Source organism: Gobio gobio (assembly GCF_949357685.1).
Source record: "Gobio gobio genome assembly, chromosome: 7".
In the NCBI taxonomy this organism is placed as follows: domain Eukaryota; kingdom Metazoa; phylum Chordata; class Actinopteri; order Cypriniformes; family Gobionidae; genus Gobio; species Gobio gobio.
Window position 1 is genome coordinate 49,188,914 of NC_137103.1, and position 24,821 is coordinate 49,213,734.

At 39.2% G+C, this 24,821-nt stretch overlaps 1 protein-coding gene across 1 annotated transcript in view; it reads left to right on the plus strand.

Annotated features, from left to right (window-relative positions):
* The first annotated feature begins 4,320 nt into the window (after positions 1-4,320).
* The window catches only part of igfbp2b (insulin-like growth factor binding protein 2b), a 34,133-nt gene continuing 13,632 nt past the window's right edge, over positions 4,321-24,821 (plus strand). The window contains exon 1 of the mRNA XM_079822034.1: positions 4,321-4,806. Within this exon, the coding sequence (XP_079678160.1) occupies positions 4,464-4,806 (343 nt within the window). The 5' untranslated portion in view covers positions 4,321-4,463. The remainder of the gene's footprint in view (positions 4,807-24,821) is intronic.

Below are 24,821 nucleotides of genomic sequence, written 5' to 3' on the forward strand. Positions count from 1 at the left end.
ATGAAACATGGAGAATGCAGAGAGAGAATGATGTCCACATATCATGATCTGGGAGGAAAGCTGCAGAGGACAAATGAAGTGTAAAATTAAATCTGCTAGTTAGTTGTGGAGATCTCTAAAAATAGAATAAAAATGAGGACACGGACACTATTTTTATTGTTCCACTCATGCAATATACTGTATCCTAGCTGGATAACTAGGCCAATACAGAATCTAAAGTACGCCAAAGTACTACTTTAAGATCCGTTTAACACATTTCAGGTTGTTAAAATCATTTTGGAGAATTATGCTGAACGTTCCCTCAAAATCAACACTGAAAATCCGAATAAAAGTCGTCTGGGCCTAATAATAACTAACCCAAGCTGTAGTAAAACATGACATGAAAAGCTGGCCCTAACGGTGGTGAGAAATAAAATCTGTAATGCTTATTCACCATAGATTCCGTATACACTTCCTTGTGGAAAAAGCCTTGCCAGATTCTTGTGTGTTAAGAGAAAGGAAGTTCGGAGATGGTGTTGAGGGACCAACTTGTCAGACATTACCTCACAGACCAATCCAAGGTGGCTCAGACTTCATCCTTTGCTAAGTTGTACAACCTCCGTCTGGAAATCCCAGAATTTACCCATGGGTCAAATGCAGGAAGCTTGTTAACAGTGGAAAAGTGTAAAAGGCATTTTTTCCACGATGATCTCTCGCGCCGTGTATTGGTAGCATGAAACAGGTGTCCCTTCACCTGGATGCCAGTTTGGTCAACTCTTTAGCTTCCTGAATCTCTGTGCCTAATGTTTGGTTGAGGAAATTTCTAATTATGGAAAACTTCACTTAAGACTTTCCCACACACACAGATTTATTTTTAGTGAGAATGAATGTCATATTTAGTGTGGCACAAGAACACGGACTCTGAGGATGTTTATACATAGACCAGGTTCGTTGGCTGCTCAGTGGGAATTCTTTGATATTCCAGTTGGTGACCTTGGAAAGACATTGTGTAATACGGCAGCTGCTCAGGTTCATGCCATTTATTTGCTTTTCCAAAATAAGAGACATCCCTTTCCCTCCCTCCATTTCAATCTCTCCATCTTCTCTTCTCCTAAAGGAATACTGTAGTTCTCCTAAAAATAAAAATGTTCTCATTATTTATTTACTCTAACGTCCTTTCAAAACTGTACGTTGCTTTTTATTTTCCAAGGAGAAGTTTTGAAGATTTGTCATTCAGCTCTTTTTCATACAAACATCAATAGAACTTCTGCACTATATTCTGAATGTTCTGAAGTTATACAATAACTTTGTGTGAGAAACAGACCGAAATTTAAGGTTGCGATATTGACAAATCTTTTCTTCCATATTTTGACGTACATCTGAGTGTAATGGATAATTGAAAAAGGAAAAAAAGTAAGACTCCCCTTGGTTCTATGAATCAGTTGTTGATTGGATGTTGAGATGTGGGCTGGGTTTAAGCGGACTAAATGATTGGAGAAGTCCTGCATATGTCATTAGAGAGAAGTTTGCCGTTTTCACCTGAAGGTCCGGTTAAGGTCAAAATATTTGAAAAAATTAAACATCTATAAGACGCATTTAGGAAATAGATTAAGTACGTTTTCATTTAATGATGACTTAAATAGAGACTTAAAGAGATAAATACATACATACATTTCAGTTTTGTGTGAACTATTCCCTTAATAGAAATGAAGCTCTAGCGCAAGTTCTGCCAGGAAGATTCAATGTTACGTGACTTATCACATTCAGACCTAATCAATCATGTCCTAATTCTCAGAGTATAAAAGATCGGTACTCACACATGTCTGAGTTCACACAGATACTGATGCCAACATAACCTCCATCCTCCCCACCACCACCAGGTTGGTCCCCGCCTATACCTCCCAGGGGGTCGGCTGCGCCCCTGCCTTCATCTTCAGGCAGGAAATGCAGAGTCCATTACCCTCGAGACGAGAGCTACGGACCGGGCCTAACCCAAAGAACCTCTAATTATAATACTGCTAATAAACTTGCTATTTTATTGTACTTCATCTGGACTCCCGAGTCTTTCTGGGAGAACTGAAGTACAACTAGTCCCAAAATAATCGGCATAATCAATCAACTGTTCTTTTCCATCAGAAAGCAAACTAAAAACTCAACGTTATATATCTGACAAATGGTTTGTAAAGCAAATTTGACTGCATGTGTTTTTTTCTCCCCTGATGATATATAGTGATTTGTATATTCAGGGCTAATCGAAACTTCAGCCTAAAGTCTCCAAAGCCACTGGGACGCACAGGCATGAATAAGCCATAGAATCATAGACAATCCATTAAACAAAGAATCCTTATGCCTGACAGCTTGTTACTACAGGCTAGAGTTACTCAGTCAGCGGCTGTTTCTGTGCTCATAAATCAACAGTGATCAACAACATTCAGTCTCTACAGCAACCATGAGAGACAGACACATGGGGTAACAGAAGCCTGTTTAACAGTACAGCTCCTGACTCCCATACAGATAGATACGTGATTTGGAAACAGAAAAAAATAAACTAAATAATAAATTAGCTACAGCTGTTATTGTCAAGCCCAGCCTTTTCTGCCAAGTCCGGAAAAATAACAGTCGTGGCAGCCAAAACAAATTAACAAGAAACACATCAGCAAAGGAGCTTAAATATTATTAAGAATTAATTAGTGGTAGGCCTATGCTAATGCGAGCATTGCTACTATTGCTCAGGGTTAGGTTTGAACGACACTTGAACAAACGCCTAACTGTATTAAACTTTGGTGCATAACCCATTCCACAGTAGCCATGTTTACATGCAACCAAATAATCCATTTATAATCTGATTGATGGCTCAATTGGACTGTAAAAGCCTTCATATAAACATCCCAATCGATCCGATTAAGCTTGAACCCAAGTTTTGATCTGATTAAAATGGGTGGTGTAGATCTGAAATAATCCAATCAATAAGAAAATAAATCGTGAATGAGACTATTTTCTTATTGTGGTCGGACAAGTTTACAAGCAACCACCACAAAAAGTACAAATCTAACAAATACTCTCGAATACAAGTATATTTCTAAAGAGACCCACACATCAAACAGGTGGACTATTTCGATTTCGCCAACATACCAAAGGTACTGTTATGGGAGCGTTACTGAAAGTTAATAAAAAATGGGAGTGTGTATAATTAATCTTTCTGTCATGTTCTAATTTGTCTTAAGGCTTGAACCTCCTTAAAAAGCTAAAAAGCTCATAAAAAGTAGTTCAAAGTTTGTATAAGTTTGAATGGTTTTCAAACAGTTTTAGTAACTACAAAACTTCACATTACTAGTCAGAATGTGATACATAAAAATAAATAAATATATATATATTAATAGATCTGACATTAGTGCTGGCAGCGTGAAAAGACTATTTTGATTGCAGTAGAGAAATTTCTACTGACCGCAGTGAAAACGGACAGAAAATGATGGAAGCTTGTTTCCTCCACAGAATAAAAAATAAAAAGGTAATTGCAATTTTTTTATTATCTCACAATTCTGACTTTTATCCTCGCAACTGTGTTTACATCTCGCAATTTTGACTTTTGTTCTCAGAATTGCGAGATATAAACTTGCAATAGCAAGAAAAAAGTCAGAATTGCGAGAAAAAATCTGAATTGCGAGATACAAAACTTTTTTCTCGCAATTGCGACTTTTTTATCTTGCAATTCTGACTATTTTACTCACAATTGTGCGTTTATATCCCATAATTCTGAGGAAAAAAATCCAGTTATAAAGTAAGAATTGCGTGATATAAAGTTGCAATTGCGAGTTATAAAGGCATAATTGCAACTGAGAAAATTCTGAGAAAAAAATTCTACCTTTTTGTTTACATCTCATCTCCGAGAAAAAAGTCAGAATTGCCAGATATAAACTTTTTTCTTGCAAATGCGACTTTCTCTTTTTTTATTCTGACTTCATAACTCGCAATTGCAAGTTTATATAACACAATTCTGAGAAAAAATGCAAGAAAAAAAGTCAGAATTGTGATTTTAAAAAAGTCGCAATATTAATCACGATTAATATTAATCACGATTAATATTCAGTGGTGGAAACAAGAACATTTCCATAGAAAATCTCTCCCAATCAACTCAATACATCTCACACAGGTTGTATTATAACAATAAACGTAGAAGACAAATGTTGTTATTTTGGCTATCCCAGAAATATTTCATTTCAACTTAAGAAACATGACAGTGGCAAACAAACATTTATCCACAGCGTATCTTTCTCAGTTGAAAGCCAGCAGTCCGACTATCGACTCTTCATTTGACTTTGACTTAGCTTTTGAAATTTCAGTGATGTCATTTCGGAGTAACATGACAGCAAATAGGACCCAGCAGAGCTCTCCGGCGAACCTCACCTGTCCCCAAACGCACTTTTACTTTTCCACCTGAAGTCGACTGCAGAATCCTGACATCTGTCAGTCTTAAAGATAACGGCATGTTTTGTGCATTGCTCTGCAGTTTGTTGCTCCTGCACGGCTCGGTCGGGGAGATCGTGTTCCGCTGCCCGAGCTGCACCGCGGAGCGCCAGGCGGCGTGTCCCAAGCTCACCACCTCTTGCGAGATTGTCAGGGAACCGGGTTGCGGTTGCTGTCCGGTATGCGCACGGCAGAAGGGCGAGCTGTGCGGCGTCTACACGCCGAGATGCGGGAGCGGTTTGAGGTGTTACCCGAGTGCGAATTCAGAGTTACCACTAGAACAGCTGATACAGGGACTAGGGCGATGCGAGAACAAAGTGGACCTGGAGCCCACCATGACCAACCAGGAGTCAGGACACAGTGGTGAGTCTCAAGACTTGTTTGTGAACATGTAATGATGCACAGCCGCTGCCAAAATGTATGCGTATAAGTATACCACACGGTCCGGATGATGTTGCACTTTGATGTATCCTCTCCTCTTCTTGTGTCAGGAGTTGGGGAATCAACACTGAGTCAAATATCAGTGCAGGGTCTTTGTTCTGGCACCCTTTTCTCCACCATCTTGTTTGATTGTTTATACAGCCCCTTTGTTAGATCTCCAACTTCTGTCTAAACTGCTTCTGGTGCATCTACTCATACATGCTTAGTTTTGTTTAAATCAGTGGATCTCACAGTCATGGAAAACATGTAATGTCAGACAGTGTTAAAATTGGGATTTCTCTGGGAAAGTCATGGGAATTAATGCAATATTCAAAAGTCATGAACATTTCTGACGTTAATATAGGACATTTTAAATATATAAAAAGAGTTGTTCAAATATTTCATCTTCTTGAAACTGATAAAATAACCTTTTAAAATATGGGCCTAAATGTCTTATTAAATCAATTTAAAATAAATAATTCTTAAGCACTGTGTATATATATATATATATATATATATATATATATATAAAGTTTGAATTACTTTTTAGTACATTTAAATAATACAATATTATTTTATGTTTTTTTTCAACGCTATCTCACGACCAATTCGTATGATTTGTCTATACTGCAGTGATGGGTTTTATTTGTACAGAGAGTCTGGCCACTCTACATTGACAAGCGTTTACTTCCTTGAAGGCGGGTACTCTGTTGAAGTATAAAACTATTGGATCTGCCCAGAGCCACTCTGGATCTTCCATAACCAATCGCTAACCTTTGGTCGTGACGTATGTCATCTTAAACTAGCGCACGACATCAACGTCATCGTTCTCAGCCACTCCCTCTGTTCGCTGATTGGACCGGTTAAAATTTATTCGGAGAAAACCAGAGAATATACCGCAATCCCAGACGGAGTACTGAAGGAGAAGGACAATGAAAATTGAGCGGAAGTACGTAGGAGGGTGGAGCCAGGCTAGTGATGGGTAGGTTTAGGGGCGGGGTTTGAGGTTAGGTAATTCGAACGAAATCATATGAACAAATCATCAAATACGTGCGATTTAGCAAAAATCGCACTAATTCGGACGAGTGAGGTCGTACGATTTAGCCACCTCGTAAAATATGTACAAATTGCCGTGAGATTGGGTTTTGTTATCTTAACCCCCCAAAATGTCCGGTGGTGCAGCTGTCCGAACAAATGAACAGACTAAGAAAACTGTTTGAAACCTTTCATATAAATACATTTTATAAATATCAGTATCAGAAAAACTTTTGTCCAGCAATTTGTATATTCTCAAATGTCAGGGTGGCACATCTGCAAACATGGCTCTTTTATTACGAATTGACAAGGTAATAACAGTAAACAGGATAGTGCATCATCCAGAGGAGCCCATCTGATGCTAATTTTAAGTATGGGCAGATTGGTTCACTTTACATGTCAGGTGGTACAACTACAGTATACTATACAACTATTAGGTTGTACCGCCTGACATAAAAACAGTCAAAGTGAATTTAAACACTTTTAAATGTTATTTATCAACTGAAACTTGTTTAAACACATTGTTTATGACTCAAAAATATGCATTATTTTTAAAAGATTTTTAAAAAACACCTTTTTTTTTGTAAGCTTTATTTTTCAATGGCCGATAGTTGCTGCAACAAGTTGCTCCCCTTTCTCTGTCACTAGCTTCAGTTCTTTCATTGCTGTAGGTTGCTACCAATGGGAATGTGGCTTTATCTACTAATAAACTACTGGAAAATGAATGGACATTTCTGTAGTCACCGCAGGCCCAAATTGTTCTAGTTATGTTACCAGCTTATCTGGTTGTCACAAACAAACTGGAAAAAAAAACATGAAAAGTCATTGTCAACATTTGAGGAAACTCTGTTATATTTACTGGGGTTAGATGGTTTATATGGGGCTTTATCCATGCATTTATCGTTATGGTCCTTAGGGTTTAATACAGTCACAATATGTCATCCTCAATAAACCCATCTCCGGCGTGTTGCCTCCGATCATTCGAATATTGCACTTTAATAATTATTTAATCAACATCATCCTCAATAAACCCGTCTCCAGCATGTTGCCCCCGGTCCCTCGAATATCCTGATCTATTATGACCTCTGAGCTGTAAAGCTGCCAGAATAATAATAATAATCATTCGCTGTTTGTTAATTGGCCAGAGGAGAACTGGCACCCCGACTGAGCCTGGTTTCTCCCAAGGTTTATTTTTCTCCATTAGGTCACCTGATGGGGTTTTGGTTTCCTTGCCACTGTTGCCTCTGGCTTGGCGTGCTCAGTTGGGGACACAAAATTTTTCAAATAAACATCGAAATAAATCTAAATAATAAACTAAATTAACCATTTAAACTAAATTACTGATCGAATTATTGATCTAAAGCCCACACTGTCGCTGTGTGATGGTTGAGATGGGCTGATGACATCAGCGTTTTTTCCGGAGTGGCTATGCGGCTGAATAAAATTATGCTGCATTATTTTCCTGTTTAACACTGTAAAGCTGCTTTGAAACAATCTACTTTGTGAAAAGCGCTATATAAATAAAGTTGACTTGACTTGACTTGACAATAGATCAGTAAGCAGCAGTTACACTTTTGAGGTCAGCTTCTTTTGTAATTGCTTTAGAAGCAGTTGGAGATCTATAACATTGTGACCATGTTTTTGAAACCAAGGCTTCTGGTTGCAATAGGATGCCCAGTGTTGAAATTCAGTTGACCATGGGTCCATTGATCCCCTCAGTAAGCAAACAAGGAAACAAATCACTTGTTAAACTGTTGACACTGTGACGTTTTTGCCATTCTTTCTCCTTTTATTCGTATCAGCCTCTCTCTCTCTCTCTCTAATCCTGTGGTTCACGGAGAAGCAATTATTTGTTCACACTTGTAGTTTGGTGCACTTGGTTTGTTTGGTCCCCCTACATAGACATTTAAAATACCAAACCTAAAATACTGAACCTAAAGGCTTAGGGATACGTTCACAGTTTGTGTGTTGAGTTGTTAGCTTTTATTGAGTATATTTCACGACGGAACTTAGTCTAAAACAATGCTGTGTGCTTGGCTAAATGCGCTCGTTGTTTGTGCGTAGCCTTCATATAATGGTATTTTGACCTCTGAGAACTTGTGAAGAGCTTATAAAATGTCTAAAAGAGTCAAAACAGCAGCTGGAATAACTCCGTCACTCACACAAAGATCTGCTGCGAGGAGACGTGCTTCTGATGCCTGTACCGAAATGTGATGGTCCGTTTCCCTGTCTTTGGTCTGTGTTGCATTCATATTTCGTTCGAACCGCACCAGAGTTCGTTTGGAAGCGGATCGAGACCCATCTTTTCAGCGGTCTCTGAAAAGGTTTGGATGTCAGTGTTTACACCTATTCAAATGAACCGCACTCACACGCACCAGGGTTCGTTTTAATCGAAACCAAACATGCCAAGTGTAAACACACCATTGACCTACAACAGGAAGGTTGTATGAGGAAAAAGAGAAATGATTAAGTATGTCTTTGAAAACGAGTCCTTTCTGAATATGGGCTATAGGAAGTTTAGGAACACATTCCTAATGTATCATGCACAATGCTGCCTTTTGCCTTAATAATATCATTTGTCAGATCTCATGTGGGTATCATCAGAGGCCGTCTCTTTTGCTTTAGAGGTCAGGATGAGCTGTTCCAAACCTTTACCATACAACTGAAATATGTGACCTAGATTTGTAATAAAATAAAGAATTTTCAAATTACTGATGTCTAAACTGTGCCAAATGCCTCTGCTTTGAAACTAATTGGCAGTCGTTATACTGTTGTGCTGTTGAATTTTCCAAGAAATCAAGGGTGAAAGGCTAATGTCGCCTGGCACAAATTGGACTTTTGCAAGCACCATTGTGAATCTGCCCTGCTATGCTGTCTGAGCATTGTCTGAATGGTGTATTTTGGCATACCGAAAGCAACAGGGTTGCCCAGCACCGGCAATTAATCTGCTCGTTTCCAACCCTTTCCAATGCAGGTTTCTAATAACGAGAAAATACTGCCAGCTCTAAAGATAGTTCAAATTTTAAATTCACCTTTACTCCCCTTCATGTTTTCTGGCCCTGTATTATTATCTTTGGGCCTGTTTACACCTGGTCACTTCATGCATTTTCACCTTTGCATTTAACTTTGAGGATCGTAACTTTGCAGATGTTGTTTATGCTCAAACAGCAACATTACACTCTAACTAAAGTTAAAAAGTGAAATCATAATCAAAGACCCCTTTAAAACACCAATTGGTAGATCTTGGAGTGAGTTACGTGGTCAGTAAAATATACTTTTGTCTTGCTTTTCCCACTAGTTTTCTGTGAGAAACCAGCAAACCAGTAAGTCCTGTGAGTATGGTTACTGAAAGTCATGTGGAAATCTTGTTAGCAAAGGCCAGACATGTTCTGGTCCAGCATTTCCATCTCTGCTTAACAGAAAACACAAATTAATGCGGATCTAATGAATGGCAAGTATGGCGTCTATTAAGGCTAATTAATGCAGTGAACTCTGAATGAATGTTGCAATTATGAAAACTCACTACAAGGTGCTACATGCAGGACCTCTGATCCTCATCTTTGTGTTTGCAACATGCCGAGAGGTATTTTGTGTTGTTACTGCATTAGTGTGCACTCATCGGTGTAGCTTTAACTAAATGTGGTGATCTGGCACAATGCATCTCAAATGAAAGCTCATTCTGCTCTGGGGCTGGTGAATTACATTCAGAATCATACGGCATCATTGCACAGAGTGTAGATTTGTGCGTGGCCTCAACTGTGAGCATATTGCACCACCTGTAGTTAGCATTGTTCATATGTGGAGCATCTGCCTCAGACATGATCCAGCGTGCTGTAGGACCTGATGAGTGGAACATCTTCAGTGATGACACTTAACCAGTGCACAGATGCTGACTTGCATAATTCTTCCTTGACTTTAACTTTGGATCTGCTACAAGAAGTCTTGAATATGTTTTGGCCATATTCAGGGTTTTGAAAAGAACTACACTCACCTAAAGGATAATTAGGAACACCATACTAATACTGTGTTTGACCCCCTTTCGCCTTCAGAACTGCCTTAATTCTACGTGGCATTGATTCAACAAGGTGCTGAAAGCGTTCTTTAGAAATGTTGGCCCATATTGATAGGATAGCATCTTGCAGTTGATGGAGATTTGTGGGATGCACATCCATGGCACGAAGCTCCCGTTCCACCACATCCCAAAGATGCTCTATTGGGTTGAGATCTGGTGACTGTGGGGGCCATTTTAGTACAGTGAACTCATTGTCATGTTCAAGAAACCAATTTGAAATGATTCGAGCTTTGTGACATGGTGCATTATCCTGCTGGAAGTAGCCATCAGAGGATGGGTACATGGTGGTCATAAAGAGATGGACATGGTCAGAAACAATTCTCAGGTAGGCCGTGGCATTTAAACAATGCCCAATTGGCACTGAGGGGCCTAAAGTGTGCCAAGAAAACATCCCCCACACCATTACACCACCACCACCAGCCTGCACAGTGGTAACAAGGCATGATGGATCCATGTTCTCATTCTGTTTACGCCAAATTCTGACTCTACCATCTGAATGTCTCAACAGAAATCGAGACTCATCAGACCAGGCAACATTTTTCCAGTCTTCAACTGTCCAATTTTGGGGAGCTTGTGCAAATTGTAGCCTCTTTTTCCTATTTGTAGTGGACATGAGTGATACCCGGTGGGGTCTTCTGCTGTTGTAGCCCATCCGCCTCAAGGTTGTGCGTGTTGTGGCTTCACAAATGCTTTGCTGCATACCTAGGTTGTAACGAGTGGTTATTTCAGTCAAAGTTGCTCTTCTATCAGCTTGAATCAGTCGGCCCATTCTCCTCTGACCTCTAGCATCAACAAGGCATTTTCGCCCACAGGACTGCCACATACTGGATGTTTTTCCCTTTTCACACCATTCTTTGTAAACCCTAGAAATGGTTGTGCGTAAAAATCCCAGTAACTGAGCAGATTGTGAAATACTCAGACCGGCCCATATGGCACCAACAACCATGCCACGCTCAAAATTGCTTAAATCAGCTTTCTTTCCCATTCTGACATTCTGTTTGGAGTTCAGGAGATTGTCTTGACCAGGACCACACCCCTAAATGCATTGATTGGTTGATTAGATAATTGCATTAATGAGAAATTGAACAGGTGTTCCTAATAATCCTTTAGGTGAGTGTATAGAAGAATGTATGTGAATGACCATTATTAAAGAGATAGTTCACCCAAAAATGAATGTCTGAAAAAATTCTGTCAATAATTACTCACCGTTCCAAACCATAAGACTATCGTTCATCTTCAGAACACAAATGAAGATCTGTTTAATGCAATCGGAGGGCTTTCTGTCCCTCCATTGACTACCACTTTGACTCTTCAAAAAGTTCACAAAGACATTGTAAAACTAACATTATATGATGAACAGATTGAATTTAGGCTTTTGTTCACATATAAACATTAATCAACTCACACATCAGTTGTTGTAAACGGAAGTTCAAGCATGTTTGCTTGATGTTTGAGAACCAATGAGGTTCGTTCTCGTGTTATGGAGCACGTTTGAGCTTCAGCAAGAACCAATGAGGATTCAACTTAGATCAGTGAACATCTTAAATTTTAGTCTGTGCTTCACACAAAACTATCATATGATTTCAGTAGACTTGAAATATAATGCATGAGTTGTATCGACTACTTTTATGAGTAGCAATAAAAATCTCCATTCTTTGTGTGGCATAAAAAGCAGTGTCAACATTCAGCTTTTGTGCTTCATGGAGAACGAAAAACATACTGGTTTGGTAAAACATGAGGGTGAGTAAATAATGAATTAATAAATTCCTTTCCTTCCTTGATTTGAGTTAACTATTGCTTTAACAGTAGGTTTGCTCCAAACCAGTTATTTATATACTATGATAATATTTGAATTAGCATTTATTTAAACACAGGGCCAGATTTACTAAACAGGGCAAATTAGCATGAGAGTGAAATTCCACAAAAGCGTCAATGGCTCTGCGCGTGATCTACTGATGACTTGCAAATTAAAGAACACAGACACAGCCGGATCATTTCCAGAATGGCTAACACTCTACCAAGAGCAACGCAAATTATTGTCTGTTTTAAGACATGCGTTTTTTAGGCGGTAAATAATGCTGCAAATACCATTAAATTGACTATTTAATTGACTTGCATGATTCCCTCCGGAAAATCCAGCCTCCTTGCCACCATACTAAAAATACATCTCAAGTTTATTCAAGCTAGCGGTTTATATCTCATGTTTGTTTTTCACTCTTCCTCTTTCTCCTTGTATCGCATGTACCATGATTGCCCTCGGATCCCTCCAGGGTCTGATGTGCCGAGACACGTTCTCTTCAACACCTTTCCAATGCCTTGGGTGGCGGCGGCTTGTCGAGACCTGTGACACCAGAAAGGCTCCTTGTAGGCGCCATGACTTTACTTTTACCGTGGGGCATCTGGAGTGTCATGGGTGTCAAACAAGCAATTGAAATAGCAAAAAAAAAAAAAACTCATGGGCTCCTTTTTTCCTCAGGCCATCCCAGACAACCCCCCACAGACTGGAGAGACAATGACGCGTCAGCAAAATACACAGTCTGACACATTCAGCTATCTTTCACTACTTGCTATAAAACTGGCTGCCTGCCTGACTGATACACAGTTGAAAATGTCAATATCGACTGCAACGGGTATATTCACTTTGAAATTACTGCAAAGAATAGTCTAGTAGCAGTGAGGCTGTATTATTACTTCTCAGCAATCAGCTATGTTCCTGTAAATAGGCCCATTTTGTTTTGCCTGATAAAAATGATGATTTGTAACTTGTAACATGCTGCCATCTAAGCTATCATGCTTATTCCAGCTCAATTGTACGGATTTTTTATTTCATGTTATAGAAACATGTATATAACCCACTATAAAATATGATGTTTTTTATTTATAAAATAAAATATAATTTAATAAAAATTATTAATATAAAATAATGTATAATATATTAAGATAAAATAAATCTTGTTGGTTACTTGGTTTTTAATCTGTGGTGTTGCGCCAGGTAGCCCCACCACACTGAAATTTTATTGGATGAGGTCTAGTAGTTTTGAATTTTTGATTTAGTCTTGAAAAATGTAATGCCGTCCAGAATAATTGGTTGTATGAATATCTGAACATGGAATATATCAAAAGAAAGAACAGAACCCCTGCTTTTAAACAAAACAAAAAACCAAAAACTTTCCTTACTACTAAATATTCTACGGTCAACTGTTAGTGGTATTATAACAAAGTGGAAGAAATTGGGAACAACAGCAACTCATGCAGTGGCGTAAAGCACGCCACTACTGGACTCTAGAGCAGTGGAGACGTGTTCTCTGGAGTGACGAATCACACTTTTCTGTCTGGCAATCCGATGGACGAGTCTGGGTTTGGCGGTTGCCAGGAGAACGATATTTTCCTGACTGCATTGTGCCAAGTGTAAAGTTTGGTGGAGGGAGGATTGTGGTGTGGGATTGTACTCCTTAGTTCCAGAGAAAGGAACCCTTAATGCTTCAGCATACCAAGACATTATGGACAATGTCATGCTCCCATCTTGGGAACAGTTTGGGGATGGCCCCTTCCTGTTACAACATGACTGCGCACCAGTGCACAAAGCAAGGTCCATAAAGACATGGGTGAGTGAGTTTGGTGTGGAGGAACTTGACTGGCCTGCAGAGTCCTGACCTCAACCCAGAACACCTTTGGGATGAATTAGAGTGGAGACTGCGATCCAGGCCTTCTCGTCCAACATCAGTGCCTGACCTCACAAGTGCTCTCCTAGAAGAATGGTCAAAAAATCCCGTAAACACCCTCCTAAACCTTGTGGAAAGCCTTCCCAGAAGAGTTGAAGCTGTTATAGCTGCACAGGGTGGGCCAACTCCATATTAAACCCTACGGATTAAGAATGGGATGTCATTAAAGTTCATGTGCATGAAAAGGTAGGTGCCCCAAAACTTTTGGCAATATAGTGTAGTTGGAGTAGATTGAGTCCATCAACACCCCTAATGCTTGCACAGTCCTGAATCGACATTTCATTCAGTAACATTAGGGAGTTTTGATTTAAATGCCGTGTAATGTTGATGATTGTTTTATTTTACATATGATATCGCTTGTTTGTGCAACTTCTTCACATGTGCTTTGATCAGGAGATTCTGTATTCTTTCAGAAGTGCTCCTAGCGTATAACTGGGGAAACAGAAAATTATGTTTGGCAAGGAAGCATTTTCTTACAAATAGCGGAAAATGACGTGTTTGATGGGGAAAGAGTTAATGCAGACAGGTTATAAAATGTACAATATTCAGTTAATTTTCTATAATGATGTCCCGATCAAGTTTATTGTGCCCCCAATCCGAGTCCTTGAATATTGAGTATCTGACGATACTGAGCATGAAAGCATGAAGCTTGCTGTGTCAGAATGCCAGTCTGTCAGTCATGTCTGAACAAGCAAGAAGCAACCCATAAAAACTTGTTATGGCAACAATGTTTCAAATGGGGGGGTGGGCATGAGATCATGTGCTAAGCAGGGCCTGAGCCGATACCGATCAGTTAAAGTGTCAAAGCAGTGTCAAAGCAAACATTTCTAGAGTTTTGAATACATTATTTCTGTAAACTAATGACAGCTTTCTTAGCAAAGCATCTTCCTGAGACCCACGCTTAGCTCTGTGCCAAGTGTGTTATCTTGAGTTTTATAAGTTTGTTGCTCAACCACTTGTCAAATGCTCAAGCTCAGGCAGTTTTTGACACTCGGGAGGCTGTTGTTGCTATGGTGCCAAGTGAAGATCAACACTACTTCACAAAATGAATCCAAGGCATTTCCTGAGGAAAACTTTGACTTCAAGCTGTTTCCTCGAAGCTTTACAATTTAATGCTGAAACTAGGTCACTAGTATTTGTCAAATTCTAACTGATTATCAAATTGCTTGCTGTTGAGGAATACTAGAGGCTTAAAGGGATCCATCTCACAAAAATGATCTTCAAAACGTATTTTAAAAAAGGATACAGGTTTGGAAAGACATGAAGTAAATGATGACAGAATTTTCACTTTTGCGTGATCTATCCCTTTAAGAATCATTCATATTGACAGCAATTTAGGGGCCGTGTACACAACACTGTTCTCGACTAAAAATGTTTGCGCAACCTTTTGAAAATGGGTTTCAAAGTGCACGCTTTTGAAAATGATACTGTTATCGTCTCCATGTAAATTACAAAAACCTGAATTTGTGAAAACGGTGACATCGCCAACTACTGGCCTGGCACAGGAATGCAGCGTTTTTAGTCGTTTCTGCATGAACGGGGATCGTTTTAACAATGTCATCTGTATGAGAAAAAAGCAAAGGAAAAAACGTGTTTAGTACACCGTTGTTGTGTAATCGTACCCTAAATTTGCATATACATATAGTGAAAGAGAAAGTTTTATTATACTTTGCACTATTTCTAGAACATGTTAGTTTTATGAATTTGAAATAACTGTTAATCACAATATATCGATATTTTCTTGTAACGTGAGCATGTTGTGTTAATATAAAAAGTGGATACAGCACTTTTCAATTTGATGTTTATTTAAATGCTGTGATGGTATATTTTCAGTGATTTCTGTTATTGAGTTCATGGACAGTGTTTTCATGTGTAACAACTTTGTTTGAATACCTGCAGGACTTGTGAGAAACCTATAGTAGTGCTTCATTTTCCTGCATCTCATACAGGGGCGTTTCCTCCGAGGAGGCAAAGGAGGCAGTGCCTTCTCAAAGAAATTGGATGAGAAAATTATTCATATTTTCCAAAATAAAACAAAGCAATTATTACAAAATGTGACATTAAAAAGTGTATAAATCACTTGTTTTTCTAAAGAAACACTGTCCAATAGCGACACTAGAAGGTAAAGTTACAGTGGGAGTCTCTCTTGCTTCCCCTGAGGCCATTAACTTTTAACAGACCCACTAAAGCATGCGGTGGGTTTGCTGGGGGGTAATTGAGAATAAATGGGGGAAAGTCACGTGAGAGGAGGCAATGCCTCCATTGCGCTATGTAGGGCTGCGCAATATATTGAAATTATCGAAATATTGCACATGTACATATCGCAATATGCATATTGCAAGGGCACGCAATATCTGAATGATTTTAAAAGGCTACTTCAACACTGTGAAAAGTGTTCGTTTTAGGTCAACGCAAAGAGCAGAGAATAGACTGGGCACACGACTGTTACTTATGACTTGCTTGACGTTAAAAAGAGTTATTAAACGCAATAACTTGCGAAAAACTACTTCTTGCAGTCTCGTGCTGTCTGCTGTCTGACACACACACCTAAACGTGCGCACAAGCCGTTCTTTTTCCGTGTCTTGTTACACACTCGAACTGTCAAATACACACACTTATGTCAAAATGGCTGTCTTGATGAGTATTCATGTAAACACAGTCGGTTATGCTTTAAGTGAAAGATATCAGTTGGGGAAATAAATAGATTTTACACACTTAAAGCAATATCGTATTGCATATCGCATATGCATTATTTAACAAGGATATCGCATATCGCATTTTTCTTCAATATCGCACAGCCCTAGCGATATGATTGGAAATGTTTGGTTATGATTGGCTGTGATTGGTTCACGCGATAAATCATGTCTCTTGTCTTCGTGCGTGTTCCATGTTCGGGAATGGCAAGGCAAATTAAAAAGTAAGTAAACAGCTCAGTTACTTAGATATCACCACTTCATATCATGTCAAAATCAAACTTGAAATGGCCTGAACACATGATAACTATGGGGGGTTTTATTTGGTGAGCAATCAGCTTGGTGAAATGAAAGATACATTGTGTCTGTGCAAAAATGCACAAAAATTCTTAACTTGATGAGATTTATACTTGGTTTTAATAAATAGAACATGAATTACATTTTTTTATGTAAAAATACAAAATAGAATTGTATTTTTTTTGTAATGTAAGGTAATATTTAACCAGGAAATTGTGACAACTTTAAGTGTAACTGGGACATTAATTTACATTTGATTTATTAAAAAAAGAAAGAAAAAAAACAACAACTGTGAGGACTTTGCCTCCTCATCTCAGAACACCACTGTATGCCTCTGATATTTTTGTTGAAATTAATCTGTGTTTAGTATATAGAAATGATCAGCAGAAGCACATACACTGAATCTCATTCGTCTGCAGAGAACATTTCCTTTGTGCACAGTGGCTGCTGAATCATCGAGGCTCCCTCAGTAGGCCTCTGATTTATGACCGTACAACATCGCTGTTTAGTCTTTGCATATGCAATTACAGAAAAGATAAAAGAGAGAGAGGGAGAGTTGAAGAGAAAGACAGAGAAATGTGCTGGCATGATATTGAGAAGAGGCTCAGGGGCGGCTAGTTTAGGTTGAATGAAATCTTAACCGCTTTTTCATCAAATGGGGGGAGAAAATAAACGGGGAAGTGCTCCCAGAGGATGGTGACAAATTACTTCTCAGAACGATTTTCTTAAGTGGAATCAGAGAGAGTGCGAAATACTAAGAGACCGAACAGATGTTTCAATGATGTAGAGGACACATAGAGGACACCAGTAGAAGTTCCTGTAGAACAGAACAGTAGAAGAAGTGGTACTCACTGGGGAAAGAACTCAACTAGCTCTTACAGCTGTTTTCACACTTTGTTTGGACTAAACCCGAGTTCTCTTCCAATGTTATTTTAGTATTGTTCATGTAGTTTATTCATATTTTGAATTATATTTTATATTTGCTATCCATTTTCAGCTTAGTTTAAAGGGATAGTACAACCCAAAATGAAAATTCTTTCATTCATTTCTCTCCCTATAAACTCGTAAGACTTTCGATCATCTTCTGAACACAAGTGAAGATTCTCTTTGATGAAATCTGAGAGCTTTCTGTCCCTCCATTTCACGAGTTCACACTTACATCAAATTAAATAGAGTAAAGATTATGCGTATTTGGCGTGCTGTCCGGGGGAGGGCTCCGGGCTCGGAATTTTTGCCCGAACCCAGAGTATCCCCCCCGTGATGGAAATAGTGTGTGCCTCCACGACGCATGCGCAAGAATATGACGTAGCGCCGGGGTTCGGGAATCCATGAAATGCACACTCTAACCCCATTTTGAGCACTACGCCGAGACCTAAAGCACGATCAATGTAGAATCCAACAGCTGAGATACGCGCGTCTTCCTCTGATTGTAAACAAATCACTTCTGGGTCATCTGTCCGAACGCCGGATCTGCGTCATATGCTCGCGCATGCGTCGTGGAGGCACACGCGGAAGGCAGTAACAAGTTGGATAAAGGTGTTATTTTGATTTTTTTTGCGCACAAAAACTATTGTCGTCGCATCGTAAGATTATTGTAGAGTCACTGTGGTGAGATGGACTTTGTAACGATGTTTTGAGTGCCTTTTATCCGTCTTGGGAGTATAAGTGTACTGAATGCCAATGGAGGCCTATCTGAAGCCTTTCTCAGCCATCAGCTTTCAACAAAAATATCTTCATTTGTGTTCCGAATATGAACGGAGGTCTTACGGGTCTCGAACGACGTGAGGGTGAGTAATTAATGACAGAATTTTCATTTTTGGGTGAACTAACCCTTTAAGTAAGTGAGGAGATGGGGTGGTGGGGGGAAGCTAAGAAATTGTCAACGACAGGAAGGTAAATCGGCTGTCTATATACACCTCCTATCGTTGATTAACTGATTAGTTTTAATGTGCTCCTCTCGTGTTCAATTAGGTTGAATTATCTGAGGGTGCTCCACTTGTGTTTAGTTAGGTTTAATTATCTGAACGTGCTTCTCCCGAAATTTGTTTATAAAACATCAATTAAAGCTACGCAACTGCCACTTTGTCAAGTCCAAAAGTTCACAAAGAGATCGTAAAACGAATCCACATGAATTGAGCGGTTTAGTTCAAATTTTGTTAATTTTTGAGCTTCAGCAAGAACCAATGAGGTTCATCCTCGTGTTACGCAGCACGTTTGAGCTTCCTCAAGAACCAATGAGGTTAATTCTCATGTTATGCAGCACGTTTGAGATTCAGCAAGAACCAATGAGGATCATTCTCATGTTATGCAGCACGTTTGAGTTTCAGCAAGAACCAATGAGGATCATTCTCGTTATGCAGCACGTTTGAGTTTCAGCAAGAACCAATGAGGTTCATTCTCGTGTTACGCAGCACGTTTGAGCTTCAGCAAGAACCAATGAGGTTCATTCTCTCGTTATGCAGCACGTTTGAGCTTCCGCAAGAGCCAATGAGGTTCATTCTCGCGTAATGCAGCACATTTGTGATTCTGCAAGAACCAATGAGGTTCATTCTCATATTATGCAGCACGTTTGAGGTTCAGCAAGAACCAATGAGGTCCATTCTCATATTATGCAGCACGTTTGAGCTTCCTCAAGAACCAATGAGGTTAAATTATCTCGTTATGCAGCACGTTTGAGCTTCTGCAAGAACCAATGAGGTCCATTCTCATGTTATGCAGCACGTTTGAGCTTCCTCAAGAACCAATGAGGTTCATTCTCATGATCGAAGCACGCTTGAAGATGAACATAATAAAAAACGTATAGGTTTGGAACAACATGAGGGTAAGTAATTAATGAAATAATTTTTGGGGTGAATTAACCTTTAGTAATTTTGTTGTGCTTATGTAATTTTTTTTGTATCTTAATAATATCTCAGTTATTCTCCAAGATTCAACATTTCAAAATCTATTATTTATATTTAATTTAATGTAAATTAAGTTCAGCTTTAGTTCAATTAACAAAATTAATATTTTTAATTTTAGTTAAGAATAACAACAATATTCTGTTTAAAGCTCTAGTCCGAAAATACCCAGAACAGTATGTGTTTTAGACTTTTTTTATCCAAAAGCTTCATTCCCATAGTCAAATAAAAATCAGATGGAGCCTTTCATGCGGCCACTGGTCATTTTGAGGACCAGTCTTGCCATATCTTTCCTTCCATTTTGTTTTTTAAACTCAATTGCAAGTAATCGTACGATGTGCCAGGCCAAATAAAAACTGTAGTACATTTTAGCTCCAAAAAACCTCTTGCACATGCCCAAGGGAAGCCATTCTGTACCCACCAAAACCAACAATTAGTTTTTGCAAAACCTTCCCACACCTGGTCCTGTTTTGCCGGACACTGGCATAGCTTTCCTGTGAGTCGTGTAGTTTCACAAAAGAAAGGAAATTAAATTACGTTCTACACTGTTATTTCGTGCTGCCGTGGTACAGCGAGTCCTTGAAGTTACAACCTTTACAAAAGGCCACATGGTTATGTAAGTAAGAAAAAGCACCAAATACAAGCCGGCTTCTGGGGCATCACAGCTGCTTATGTTTTTCTTGCATTACTTTTTCATACTGACACATTCTGAGAGCCAGTGTGCTCACTGCAGCCTGTTTGGAAAAACAACATGGCTGCTCGGCTCCTTCTTCATAGCAGCCGTGTGGGTTGAAAGAGCATTTTCTGTAAATGTTTAACCAGATGGGTAAACTGCGAACAGGTTTCAATCATTGTCAGTGTCTTTGGGTTGTTTTCCCAGCATGCAGTGGGCCTCAGTTCATCCACAAATTGACCATAGCCTACTGGTTACAAGAGCTTCATGTTGCGTGTCGCAGAGTGCATGTTTGTATATATCAGTAGATTGTGTATTGTAAACCAATACAACCAGTTATAATCCTGCCGTCAGACCTCTACATTTTGATAAATCCTGGAGTGAGCCTGCCATTTAAGTTCATTAAAGAAGTATGCATTAAACCAAATCAGCGGTGAAAGAGAAGATTTTAATGTTTGATTATGAGTGGTAGCATACCACCAGAGCAGAACTGACCTTGAGGCGTTTTTTTTCCTTAAATTTTCCTGTAATAGTCACTATGATGAAAGTATTATAACTTAAAACAAATGCCTGTTTTTTTAATGTTAGTCCAAATTTTCTGAAAAGACACGATCGCTTTATATGATTATATGATGAACAGATTTAATTTAAGCTTTTATTGATTTACAAACATTCGTCAACACACACATCAGTTATGGTAATGGTAGCTCAAGCATGTTCGCTTGACATGCGAGAACCAAAGCAGTTGATTCTCGTGTTACACAGCACGTTTGAGCTTCAGCAAGAACCAATGAGATTCTTTCTCATGTTACGCAGCACGTTTGAACTTCAGAAAGAACCAATGAGGTTCATTCTCGTGTTACGCAGAACGTTTGAGCTTCAGCAAGAACCAATGAGGTTCATTCTCGTGTTACGCAGCACGTTTGAGCTTCAGCAAGGACCAATGAGGTTCATTCTCGTGTTACGGAGCACGCTTGTGCTTCCTCAAGAACCAATGAGGTTTGTTATCATGCGCCAAGCAAGTACAGTTGAGCTTCTGTTTTGTTCGCTGATCAATGTTTACATGTGAATAAAAGCCTAAATTCAATCTGTTCATCATAAAGTGATTGAATCTCTTCAGAAAAGGTGGACTAAACCGCCCGATTCATATTAATTAATTTTACAATCTTTTTATTAACTTTTTGAAGTGTCAAAGTGGCAGTTGTGTAGCTGTTCAATGGAGGGACAGAAAGCTCTCAGATTTCATCAAAAAGATCTTCATTTATAAGTCGTACGTAAAGTCTTATGGGGTTGGAAAAACATGAGGGCGAGTAAATAATGACAGAATTAAATTTTTTTGTTTGAACTAACCCTTTAAGAGTTGGTCATATTGCCTGTAGGTTCATTCTAGGTTTTGAAACATTTTGAGTCAATTGAAGGTAAAAAAAAAAAAAAAAAATGGCTCCTTTTCAAAGGGTAAAATATATTGGTCACTAATATCGGTCCAGAAATTTTATGTTGGTACATGATGTTGTTGTTGTAAAGTACTTCAAAATGATAAATATTACTAATTATTAGCATTAAGATGTCTTAATGTTTCCAATGTCTTAAAAATGCAGCCAAACAACACAACTATTAATATTGGTCCAGAAATGTAATGTTGGTCCATCCTTTTTTGGTACTGAATCAATTGCTTTTGTTATTTTGCATTTTGCTTTGTCCACTATAATTCGATGTTTTTCCCCCCACTGATCTTATTGCAATACATCATGGGATTGCATGCATTGCAAAATCTTCTTGTTGGAACAGATTTTGTGCCCAAAGTTTGTCTATGATGCCTCAAAATGATCCCTACATAGAAAGCTCACTAGGTTTTGGAACAGAGTCAGTATGTAAATTCACAAGTGGCACTTGACTTTTCAACAGCATGTCATGCTTCCTTGGGAGAAGTGAGAGAGAAACCGGCCCAAGCCCTGAAAAGAGTTCCTGTCCACTCCCCAACCGCACAGCCCACACACTAAGCCTCTGGAAAGAGAGAGGAACTGTGAGTGGGAAGTGTTGCTGGTGTAGGCCCAGGGATGAGAGTGTGGAACACGGATGCTTCCGAGGATATGTAATGGCAGGTGTCTGCTGAAGCACGCCCGCCAATAATGTCTTCAATGAGGCAAACTCTGGCAAAGTCGCCCGCTATTTCAGACACTATTCTTAGGTCTGTTCCTCACAATTGGGCTTGAAACTTTAGACCACAGTATTCGGTGCTGGACAATGCTCAGAGCGATCACCCTCCTTCAGATCTCCGGGCTCCATACTCACCCTACGCTGACATCATGCGAGCAGTTCTGGGCTCATGGCCTGAGGTTCTGCTTTTTTAACGTTGATGGGCCAGACACAGAACAGATCTGAATGCAGGCGAGAGTTTCAAAGGGCCAGCTAGAGTCCAAAGGGGCTTTCGCACCAGAGGAATCTTTTCATATTTCCTAGAACTATTGGCGGAAGTACCCCGATTTTACCGTGTTTGCATCTCATGAACTAGGAACGATTTTAGTTCTAGGAACTCCTTTTGGGGGAACTAAATTAGCTCCTACTTCAGAAGAGGGTCTAACCCAGCACAATAGGAACTACACTCTAAAAAAAAAAGGTTCTATATGGCACCAAAAATGGTTCTTGGCTCGTAATCATAGGGGAACCTTTTTTAGTGCTATATAGCACCATTTTTGGTGCTTCAGTGGTTCTTCAGCGGTTCTTCACCGGTTCTTCAGAGGTTCTTCACCGGTTCATTGACTAAGGTGCTATATAGCACCTCTGAAGAACCACTGAAGCACCAAAATTGGTGCTATATAGCACTAGAAAAGGTTCCCTTATGATTACGAGACTTTTTTTTTAGAGTGTACCATTGACATAAGTGTCCGCTGATTGGCAAACATCAGCACCCGCCATTTAAAAAAAAAAAGTCTACACAAGAAGATTATAGTCTATATATTTACTCCAGAAGCTAACTCATTGAACATTGAAAACCATGACAGATGGACCTCTCAATCTTTACACTAAAGAGAAAATCCAACGCAATTTTGAGGGGACCAAGCGGAACATGATCATGTATTTCTGCAGCAACATTGGACATCAACCATACAGCAAATGCTAATACTTTTTAATATAGTTTCTTTGTATAACAGTTCTAACTTCTATCTAATAACATATTAGACAGGACTGTTCGTAACAGATCGTTCGACAGATCGTAAACTAATGAAGACGGAGAATGTGAGCGCTGTGCGCTCAGGCTCTGGCGTTCTCTGAGCCATCATAATAAAGGCAATTAATGCAACCAGGAAAATTTTCCTAGGGGAACTTTTAGTTCTCGGGGAACCACTCTGGTGGTTAGTTCCTAGAACTACCCATTGCGAAAGCCCCTTAAATTACCCGCTCTGTACAAGTGATGTTACCAAGAGGTACATGTAAAGCCTAGGACACACCAAGCTAGCTTCAAAGAACTAACGGCAACGAAAACTGACTGTGTTGTTGCCTCTTGTCTGCTGCGTCTCGGCCAAAAAGCTGCGCTTGAACACATCAAAAGGACTAAAGGTGACTGTCAACTAGCATGTGCATTCTGCGCCTGCATGTAAGGAAATATTTGTCTATATCAATAGTTTATTTTCGCATTTAAAAAGGGAAACCGAAACTAGAATTGCAGATCAGAGGTGTCAAGTAACGAAGTACAAATACTTTGTTACCTTACTTAAGTAGAAATTGAGTATCTATACTTTACTGGAGTAATTATTTTTCAGCCTACTTTTTACTTCTACTCCTTACATTTTCAAGCAGTTATCTGTACTTTCTACTCCTTACATTTTAATAATAGCCTCGTTACTCCTATTCCATTTCGTCATGTTTTCAATCCGACTTGTCATCAAAAAAAAACAACTATCCAGATAAATCGCGCCATCTGGATAGAGTGAATTGATTGTGGTTGGATGAGAAGGATAAACACAAACCATTCCGACACCCTATTGGGTTGTACGCGATCAATCACGCCTGCACCTGCACAAATCACACACCATGTTGCCAGATAGGGCGGGTTCTCGCCGACGAGCACGCACTTTCAGCCAATCAGCGATCAGCAGGCAGACGCGCTCATTCATGACTTTAGACAGGTTTTTAGCGTGATAACTCGTAGCTGTATATTCCAGTGATCGCTATGCCAGTGGCATAAATATACAGTAAGTTGTATCTACAGTAAAGAGTGGGAGAGTGACTCCACTCTCAAACGTGAATTACACCTGTGACTCGAAGATTCTTTATAAATATAACCGTGACTCCTATCCACCGTCATATACACACAGTTGAAGTTTAAATCAACGATTAATCCGTTTTGTGTGCCATGTACTTCACGAAAGACATACTGTAGTTTTGTCAAAGCAAAGTGCAACACAAAGGTAAGCGCATTGTTGTTATTTATTTGTTGACGGATTATTGTACAGTATCAATGAATTACGCATTTTGGCAGTGGTGTGTGCATTAACGTGTGAAATGCCTGTTAATTACATTGCTTTTTCCAATCTCTATATTGGGCACTTTTTGCACGTAAATTGG